The sequence below is a fragment of the Centropristis striata genome, chromosome 19 (genome assembly GCF_030273125.1).
Source record: "Centropristis striata isolate RG_2023a ecotype Rhode Island chromosome 19, C.striata_1.0, whole genome shotgun sequence".
In the NCBI taxonomy this organism is placed as follows: Eukaryota; Metazoa; Chordata; class Actinopteri; order Perciformes; family Serranidae; genus Centropristis; species Centropristis striata.
Window position 1 is genome coordinate 26026991 of NC_081535.1, and position 10719 is coordinate 26037709.

General features: G+C 32.7%; 1 protein-coding gene across 1 annotated transcript; it reads right to left on the reverse strand.

Annotated features, from left to right (window-relative positions):
• Positions 1 to 557: 557 nt before the first annotated feature.
• tdgf1 (teratocarcinoma-derived growth factor 1) lies at positions 558 to 9576 on the reverse strand. Its single transcript, XM_059358262.1, has 6 exons — positions 9211 to 9576; positions 8560 to 8615; positions 7580 to 7780; positions 5125 to 5239; positions 4443 to 4552; positions 558 to 1438 (listed from the first exon to the last, which is right to left on the reverse strand). Exons 1-6 carry the CDS (start codon positions 9231 to 9233, stop codon positions 1332 to 1334), a joined length of 612 nt encoding a protein of 203 aa, XP_059214245.1. The 5' UTR covers positions 9234 to 9576; the 3' UTR covers positions 558 to 1331.
• Positions 9577 to 10719: the final 1143 nt, after the last annotated feature.

The following is a 10719-nucleotide window of genomic DNA, read 5'->3' on the forward strand; positions in this document are numbered from 1 at the left end:
TTTATCCATGCATTATGGGAATTTTCTAAGATCCTCCCCTTGTGGGAAAAAGTTATCGATTAAATGAGCAAATTCAATCATTAAATTGTGAACTTCCCAGGTCACCAAGACTATGTCTCCTTGGAGACAGAACTATGGTACCCCTGTTGAACAAATACAGTTTTAAAGTATTAAAATGTAAAGATTTTGATTAAACTGTGAAAATGATATAATAAAAGAAAAATGGGATAGTTTTGGGAGACAGATGTGTTAATTTGCCTGCCTTGCCTACTCACCTACCTGTCTTATTTATCTTCAGATTTTGTATTTAATTTAATTTATTTATTTAATGTATTATTTAATCGATTCATTAATTTATTTACTATTACTAATTTTCATGACCTCCATCCTGTCTGTTTTGTTCAATGTTTGTTTGTCTGTTGTAATAATGAAAATATAATAAAAACTTTGAATTATAAAAAAAAAAAAAGTGAAATCATGGCTTTTTCCCCCATATGAAATTACTTTCATGTTCCTCCCAGTCCCAGTAAATATGTGTTTTTCCCCCAGAGACAAAGTTTCTTACAACAGATCTATTTCATTAACACATAATCAATACATGTTTATATTCAAAAGGACAAACTGTCACATCAGCCCCGTTCGTGCAGACAGAAGACAGAGCGAAAAACAACAAACCCTGTCTTCTATTACGAAGAAAAAAAATGGACATTCAGCTACAGAGCATAAAATACTTTTCATAGAAATCTTATGTACAGTTTCCTTCACACACATTTTGTTCTTCAACACGCTTTAAAACATAAAGACGACCTTCCACTGGAAGGAAAGGTTTTAAGAAGCAGAGACACACAGTTAAACTTCAGTCCCCATTTTTAGAATCCTGACAAAATCAAATCTAGGAGTCGAGTTATCTATTTTACAGACATTTATACTCATTTCTTGACACAAAAGGAACTGCATTGGAAAAACTGGAACTGATGAAATAGTTTTCTTCTTATTTCAAGAAACTGATTGATTGACTGAATTCCTTAAAATGTTAAAATTTGAAGATCACAACACATTTCATAGACTTATCATTCTTAAGTTTAAAATCCAAATGATCTGGTTTAAAAACAACTGAAAAGGGGAATGTCTTCACTGATTACGAACAACTCCTGTGTCCAGTATACGTTACTCCTCCACTACTGGAGTATTTGGACAAAATATAATAAATATCTTTTTCAAGCTTATAAAGCTCTGATTACATTTGTAAATGGGTTGTTAGTCCTGTAGATGCAGCTTGAGAGAAATCTTGTCGGTGCCCAGCATCCGTTAAAAAAAATAAAAATAATGAATCAGAGGAGGAAGAAGAGCAGGAGAAGAAGCGTCACATGCAGGAAGCAGCCGGGCCGAATTGTCCTGACAGCTGACGAACGATACCACAGCACCTCCTCCGAGTCATCTGAGAAGGAGAGACGGACAGAGAACTAAATGTTAGTTTTGGTACACTGTAAAAAAAATGTCTGTAGATTTTACAGAAAAACTGCAAAACCACGACAGTAAAAGACTGTAAAATGATAAATTGGTAATTCACAAAAACACTGTAAATGTATATATTAGCCAAAACAGTTTTTTTTACAGTTTTGTTTTTAAAAAATACATTACTCCACTGTAAAATACACTGTAATATGTATTTAATGTAATATATTTACAAGCATCACTCTAATTTTTGTATTTATCTTTTGAAAAAAATACTTTTTCTACCTGTTAAATATACTAAACACCATATCTCTAATAAAATGTACTGTAATATTTAATGGTAAAATCTTAAAAAAAGTATTTTCTTGACAGTTATATGGCAGAACAGCGTTTCTTTTGATGGAAGAACTTTTTATTTTTACTGCAAAATATGGAATAAAATGGTAATCTTAAATGTGAAATCAACAGTGCTAATATTTTACCGTAATATTAGAAAAAGTTGCACCATATTTATTACGGTAAAGTTCTGGCAACCACAGCTGTAAAATATTAGCCAATTTTGAACATCTTTGTAAGGAGGTCATATACAGTCATGGAAAAAAAATATTAGACCACCCTTTTTCTTCAATTATTTGCTCATTTTAATGCCTGGCACAACTAAAGGTACATTTGTTTTGACAAATATAATAATAACAACAAAAATGGCTCTACAAATGGCAATTATTATTTTTGTGTGTATTTTATACACTGGTGGGGACACAAAATGAAGGTGAGGAAAAACGTCACCTGTATTCTGCCCTACAAAGTCTAACTGCAGTAATTACATTTTTGGTTGAAATTGAGTTATAACCAAAAATGAACTCCTTGATGTCTGTTTTATGTTGTGACAAAGTTTTAGATTTCAATTTTGCTTTTTTTCAGGAAATAATGATAGTTTATTTGATAGGGAAATTATTATCTAGATAGTGATTAAGTAAAACAAAGTGAGATACAATTATATTAAGACTAAAATATAACATTACTTTATAAAATTATGTCTAAAATATACAAGTCTTTGAATAGAGTTGTTTAACACTTTTTCAATACATTTATAACAAAATCAAGTGAATTGAAAATTTGAATTCACTGAAAACTAAATATAAAAGCTGAGAGACGACAACAAAATTGTAGTTACTGCACTTTTAGAGCCTTTTACAGCAAATCCAGAGTGCAGTTACTACATTTTTGGGGTCAAAGGTCAAATAAATCATCATGATTTTTGAGCATAAAAATTTCATCATCAGTACATGTAGAAATAAGTGTCATATCACTTATCTGCATATAACCCATTTTGCTGGCCAGTTAAAACACGTTAAAACACTTTAAAGCAGTTTTTCTCAGTTTTCCCCTTTGTGTAGTTACTGCAGTTAGACTTTATAGGGCGGTATACAATGAGAAATAGAAAAAAAAAAAGGTTATTGAAGAAGATGCGGATATGTTTTATGCACAGAAGTTGAAACTTTTTTGGATGCATACACCACTGAGCAACCTTCATAGGAATGAACAGGGTTCTGTCTTCAAAGCACAGGTAATAACAATAGTAAGAAGAGGTCAATGAAGCTGCTGCTCTGCACAGCTTAATGTCTAAAGTAATGGTTGTGTAAGAGTTGGTAGATGTTGAAAGTGTTTTGCATTTCAAGGCCTTGAACTGTAAATGAGTGGGCGGGGCTTGTGGTCATTCAAAGGTGCATTTACACCCAGTGGGAGTCAACTGCAAACACCTGGGCCGTTATTTTGTTTAGGATGAAACGTGTCAACGACACAGTTTTGCAGCAGACGATCAGACTGCCGGGTGTCGTCCTTACTGTTCATCCAACTGAAAATTACCACGGCTGGTCAGTAGACGACCAATTCACATGGAGACACAGACTAGTCACAGGAATAAGTAAACAGATTCTGACTTGGTCTGTTCACTCTCATGAACTCACCAAAGTCATGAGTTTTTTCAAAGCAAAAAAAAGTCTTCTAACCCCCCAAACACTGCCTGAAGTCTCTGTTTGATATACGTAAAAACCAGTGATGGAAAAAGTACTCAGATCCTTTACTTAAGTAAAAAAAAAATTATACTACACTGTGAAATGACTCCACTACAAGTAAAAGCCCTGCATTCAAAAATGACTAAAGTAAAAGTACAAAAGTATCAGCATCAAAATGTACTTAAAGTATCAAAAGTAAAAGTACTCACTATGCAGAATGGACCAATTTAGACTGTTTTATATATTCTAAATATTACATTATTTGTATTGATGTTTTTTTATGTAAGCAGCATCTCAGTTTCCTCAAGAAGGAGCTCATTTTAACTATTTTAAATACTGTTATGAGGTTTGATTTAAAAAAAAATCTTATCACTTTAAATGTATTATGGTTTTCATGCCACAAGTAGCTAAACCTGTCAGCTAAATGTAGTGTCGTAAAAAGTACAATATTTACCTTAAAATGTAGTGAAGAAGGAGTATAAAGTTACATAAAATTTAAATACAATTTTACCTCTCACATACACAAAAAATAATACATATTTTTGTGTATGCGAGAAGGAAGACTGAATTATGTCCTATACTTAACTTCACAGCCAGTTCATTTAATTCCTTAATATACGGTTACAAGATTATTTTTTTTTACGTCTAAATTGATCATATATTTTTTGTTAAATCTCGACCTGAAAAAGCTGTCAGCTAAATGTAGCGGAGTAATAAGTACAATATTTGCCTCAAAATGTAGTGGAGTAGAAGTATAAAGTTGCATAAAATTGAAATACTCAAGTAAAGTACAAGTACCTCAAAATTGTACTTAAGTAAATGCACTTAGTTACTTTCCACCACTGATAGAAACTAACTGAGACTAATGGAAATCACTCTAAAAACTGATGAACAGTTATGAAAAATGAGTGCATGATCCAGGGCGACAGCAGAAAAAGTAGACATAACATTTGTCTGGTTTGTGTATCTTACCACAGTCTTTATTGAAGACGTGAGGGAAGCAGTGCAGAACGCCGTAACCACAGCGACAGTAGGAGCATCCTTTACGAACCCACTCCCCGTGAGGAATAGAACCACAGCTCCTACAGGCAGACACAACAAATATGAAAAGACTGTTACTAAGGAAACAATAACTGATAGCCTGAGGGAGTAATTAATAGGGCTGGGCGATATATCGATATAAAAAATATATCGATATATTTTCAAATGTGATATGGAATTAGACCATATCGCATATATCGATATAAGGATCTTTTGTAATGTTTGTTATTCTTTTCTCATATAAATATACTTATTTCAGAAAAAGATTGGCCTATTTTATTTCGTAGGCTGTTTTTATCTAAGATATTTTTTTATTTAAATGTGTACTAAATGCAGCTTTGATTTAAAAAAAAAAAAAGTTACTCCTGCTGTTATACAGTATTTATGTTCACTTAAGTAAACAGTTTCAATAAAACTACTTGTGACATGTCATATTTGGCTTTGATTTTAACTGAACATTTGCTCTCACTTTGCAATAAAATATCAGGATATATATCGTATATCGATATTCAGCCTAAATATATCGGGATATGACTTTTGGTCCATATCGCCCAGCCCTAGTAATTAATTATTAAAGTAATCAACCAGACTGTTGTGTGTTTTTCTTGTTTACCTGATGCGTTGGTCGTACTCGCAGCTCCTTCCTGTGAAGAAAGGAGGGCAGGCGCAGAAGCTCCCCAGGATACAGGTTCCTCCATTCTTACAGCAGCTGCGACTCTGCTCGGAACCTACGAGGAGAAAAGATGTTAGATTTGCAACCGACAACCTGTCAAAATCTTTTAACTCCAGTCTGCAGTATCAAACTTGTTGGAACATTTTCCTTTTGCACACAACTGAAATGGAACTTTAATTTGGTGGAATAAAACCAGCAAATAGTGGAAAGACAGTATTTTCACCGGAAGCTGTAGTGGGCTAATTTTTAGGAATATACTGGAAATACTGGTATCATATGAAACTAGAAGGTCTAAGGAATCTATAAGCACCATGTGAAATAGTGTTGCGAAGTTGTCAAAATAACGCTGCAAAGTTCGGATTTTTTTGTCTTTTATTCAAAAAAACAGAGCAGTGAAGCTTGTTGTTTTTGAAAGTTTGATAAAATGCTGCATTTGTTGTCGTCCATACATGTTTGATGTCAGTTCAGTTAGGGCTGGGCAATATGGACCAAAAGTTATATCCCTTGATATTTAGGTTGAATATCGATATACGATATATATCCTGATATTTTTATTGCAAAGTCAGAGCAAACGTTCAGCCAAAGTCAAAACCAAATATGACATGTCACAAGTAGTTTTATTGAAACTGTTTACTTAAGTGAACATAAATACTGTATAACAACAGGAGTAGCTTCTTTTTTCTTTTTATCAAAGCTCCTTAAAGTGCACATTTAAATAGAAAAATATCTTAAACAATAATATCCTATGAAATAAAGTAGGCCAATCTTTTTGATTTTTGAGAAAAGAATACCGAACATTATAAATAACTAAACATGACAAACCCTAGTAAGGGCAGCATTTATATATAAAGAAAGATTTAAAAAAACAAAACTATGTCAATATATACAATATGGTCTAATTCAATATCACTTTAAAAAATATATCAATATATTTTTTATATGGATATACCGCCCAGCCCTAAGTTCAGTTCAGTTTGACTGAATACTTTGTTGGTCAGTCTGTGGGTTTGACTCTCATTGTGGAGAAATAAAAAGACTGAAGTGAGATGAATAGACTGAGAATTTTCTCTTATTGGACAAAACAATTCTTGATTGAATTTAATTTTGTGGACACAAAATGCAGTTAAACTTTTAAATCGCAATTTATTATGTCGCAATACTCACCATATCACAAAATGCTTAAAAATGCAATAATATCGTATCATGACTAAAGTATGGTATCGTGGGGCCGATGCGCTGATTCACACCTCTAGATTATACAACATTGTGTTACATTGTTTTAAAAGCTGCTTTATGGTTTTTTACTGAAATAATCTCTTAATGTAACTGTTAATATCCAGAGAGCAGCTGAAGGCCCTCAGAGCTCCGGTTGAGGGTTTCTCTGTCTGTTTCTGTATCTGTGAGACAAACCAGAGTCTCCATCTGGCAGCACATTCCTGTCCTCTGCTTCACATCAGCAGACAAACACTGAGAGTCAGAACAAACATCTGAAAATAACAGAAAAACACTAAAACTAAACGACAACAGCCCCGCTGCTCTGTTCACTGTCTAGCACAACTCCTCATTTTAGGGCCTTTTCTTTTCTTTTAGAAACATTTGCTCTAAAAGACAGAAATTTTAATGTTACAACTCATTTTAAACAAATTACAATACATTTTTCATAAACACAAATCTTGTTTTTTAAACAATTTTTTTTATAAATGTGACACGAGGAGCCTTTCTTCCCTAATTTAAATATAATTCTCTTAAGATGTATATTTTTGTATTTCCTCTTTTTGCTTCGCAAATTTATGGCTATTGAATGAAACAAATAATGTTTTTTTACCTTTTAGAAAAAAAAATGTCTGTCTTTTTTCTTACCCACATTTCTTAAACAGGCTTATTATTGTTGGAGATAATACAGTCATTAATAAAAAATATTAGACCACCCTTGTTTTCTTCAATTTCTTGTTAATTGTAATGCCTGTTACAACTAAAAGGTACATAATGATTTTGGTTATTATCAAGAAAACCATGTAAAATGTCTAGATATCAGCTCTTAAATTAAACTCGTATCAACTATTTTTTGTTGTTATTATTATATTTGTCTAAACAAATGTACCTTTAGTTGAACCAGGCATTAAAATGAATAAGAAATTGAAGAAAACAAGGGTGGTCTAATGATTTTTTCTATGACTGTATGTGACCTCCTTAAAAAGACATTCATTATTGGCTAATATTTTAAAAATGTGGACCAAAACATGTTTAGAAGTGGGTTTTATCGAGACTTTTGATTAGTCTTTACATGTGTTTTAGTTTTTTGTTGTTGTTGTTGTGAGTGTGTTTGGGGTGATGTGGTGAATTGTCACATCTTGCTGCCTCCTTCTGTGCATACAGAGGTGAAGTGTGAACTTACTGCCTGTGAGGCCGATGAAGGGCAGGACGGCGCTGGCGTCGCGGTGTTTACGGTCCCCGCTGTTTGGTGAGCTCACCTGGGTAAACTGGCCCAGGAAGTCCTGGGAGGGCTGCTGGGATTTCACCACCGAGGAGGAAGATAAAGAGGGTGCTGCCGAGGCCGAGGATGAAGAGGAAGTCTGGCACTTTTCCCCCTCACAGTCTGAAATAGAAAAGGCAAAAAACTTAACCAGAAAGTCCTCATGACATGACTTCCCCACACACACTGAATGGAAAGAATTTTTTACTGGAGATGCTGGTATATGGTGCGTCTGGAAGTTGTCGCTGCAAAGTTAGGATAAAGTTGTTTTTTTAACGATTTTTTTACAATTATTAATTTTTTAAATATATATTTCTTACATTACATCTAAAGTTTAAAGTGTAACAAAAACAGTTAATCTGCCTTCAGAAAAAGTAGAATTATCAGAAAAAAGTCAAAATCACAAGAAAAAAGTATAAATTACCAAAAAAAATATGTATACATAAATTACCAGAAAAAAAAGGCAAAATTACCAAAAAAGGCAAAATTACCAGAAAAAAAGTAGAATTACCAGAAAAAACTCAAAGTCACAAGAAAAAAACTATAAATTACCAGAAAAAAATAATATAAATTACCAGAAAAAAAAGTTAAAATTACCAAAAAAGAAAAAAAAAGTCAAAATTACCAGAAAATTGAATTTCTAGAAATAAAGTCAAGATCACAAGAAAAAATAATATCATATCATGACTCAAGTATGGGGATGAACTCATATCGTGAGGCCTCTGGGGAATCACACCTCTAGTAAATACACTTAAAACATTCAATAAATAAATGTGAAGTACACAATATATTATCAAGTCTGAATCATTTTACTCAGATGTAATATATCATGTAGCATGCTGACTTCATGTTTTATACAGAATGTAATGTAGTATTAAATGAATGATGTGTGTGTGACAGACCTGCAGCAGGCAGAGCAGCAGCTGGGAGGAGACAGGTCACTGCACACAGTAAAACCCTGAAAACATTCACAGAAACACAAGATATACACATTAACACAAGACGAAACTAACAAGATGTTTGTAAAAAATAAAAAATAAATCACAAATCTCATCCGGTCAGCAGACCAAGGTTATTATAGTTAACGAAAACTGACGAAATAACGAAAACATTATTGTTAACTGAAATAAAAATAAAAACGAGAAAACTAAAATTATAGTGAAAATGTCCTTCGTTTTTTGTCTTTGTCAACTTTTTCCAAACTTTTCTCATATAAATATACTTATTTCAGAAAAAGATTTTTGTCAAACCTTTTTGGTTTACGTATGGAAATCTGGTTTTATGACTTAATAAACTTATTGGGGCTGAGATCGATCAGACAAAGGAAATAAAGGAAACATTTATTGTGACTTTTTAAAATCTGACACCCAACAAATACCTCATTACAAAAAAAATAAAACTAATGAGAACTAAACTAAAACGAAGCATTTTCCAAAAAATAAAAACGAATTAAAACTAGAAAAGTCACTCTAACAACTCATTAAAACTAACTGAATTTGAAAACAAAAAATCACAACGAAATTAAAACTATTATAACCTTGCAGCAGACTAACCTGAGCAGCTGTGTCCAACTCATTGTACCGGAGAGAACCAAACAATCCAACACACTGAGACTGTCCCTCACTCTCGATTCACACTACAATTAAAAAAAAAAATCCCAAATGACGAAAAAAAATCAGAAAGAGATTCCAAAGTGGATAAAACGGGGGTTTAAATGAGAATAAACTCCTGAGTAAAGTCCTGAGTGACTTTTTCTTCACTTTTAAGTTCCTCCAGAAGTTGAGTGTTGAGAAGAAGCAGAGAGACAGAACGAGTTGATCCTCCTGCAGAAAGCTGCTCTCGCTGCTCTGCAGGTGACTCTCATACAGGAAGCCCCGCCCACCCGCCTGTCACGTGCTCAGGTGGAATCAACAAACTCAACCGCCTACTCCTGTTTCATGTTTTACAGACATAAAAAATAGTTTATGACAAGACTGGTGAACCAGTGATGGAGGAAGTATTCAGATCCTTTACTTCAGTAAAAGTACTAATACCACACTGTGAAATTACTCCACTACAGTAAAAGTCCTGCATTCAAAACTTACTGAAGTAAAAGTTCAAAAGTATCAGCATCAAAATGTACTTGAAGTATCAAAATTAAAAAGAACTTGTTATGCAGAATGGACCCATTCCGATTGTTTTATATATTCTAAATATTGTGTTAGATTATTTGTATTGATGCATTAATGCAGCATTTCAGTTTCCTCAAGATAGGCCTCATTTTAACTACTTAATATACTGTTACAAGGTTTAATTTAAAAAAGAAAACATTTTATCACTCTAAATGTATCTTGATTTTCATGTCAAAAGTAACTAAAGCTGTCAGCTAAATGTAGTGGAGTAAAAAGTACAATATTTACCTTAAAATGTAGTGAAGAAGAAGTAAAAAGTTACATAAAATGGAAATATTTTTTTTACAATTTTAGCTGACACATACACAAAAAATACCTTTTTTTTGTTATTGTGAGAGGTAAAATTGTTAATTTGGTGGAATTACTCCACTACAAGTAAAAGTCCTGCATTCAGAACTTACTGAAGTAAAAGTACAAAAGTTTCAGCATCGAAATTTAGTATTCATCATTCAGAATGGACCCACTCAGATTGTTTTATATATTCCTAATATATAGTACTAGATTACTTGTAGTGATGCTTATATGTAAGGAGCGTTTTAATTTTCTCAAGGTAGGGCTCATTTTAGTTACTTAATATAATGTTATGAGGTTTAATTTTTAATAAAACTCTAATCACTTTAAGTTGATCATGTTTTTTATGTCAAATCTCGACCTGTAAAGTAACTAAAGCTGTCAGCTAAATGTAGTGGAGTAAAAAGTCCAATATTTGCCTCTAAATGTAGTGGAGTACAAGTATTAAGTTACATAAAAGGGAAATACTCAAGAACAAGTACCTCAAAATTGTACTTAAGTACAGTACTTGAGTAAATGTACTTAGTTACTTTCCACCACTGCATTTATGTAATAATACATCTTTGATATTTTTCACAAACCTTAATGTTTCTGGTTGAA

What these genes read in the sequence shown, in the direction of transcription:
- tdgf1 (XM_059358262.1), bottom strand. Translation starts at nt 9,233, where the DNA reads ATGAGTTGGACACAGCTGCTCAG. An exon ending in CTTCATCGGCCTCACAGGCA is followed by an intron (nt 5,240 to 7,579) that starts GTAAGTTCACAC and finishes TTCTCCTCGTAG; the next exon opens with GTTCCGAGCAGAGTCGCAGC. An exon ending in CGTCTTCAATAAAGACTGTG is followed by an intron (nt 1,439 to 4,442) that starts GTAAGATACACA and finishes TCTCCTTCTCAG; the next exon opens with ATGACTCGGAGGAGGTGCTG.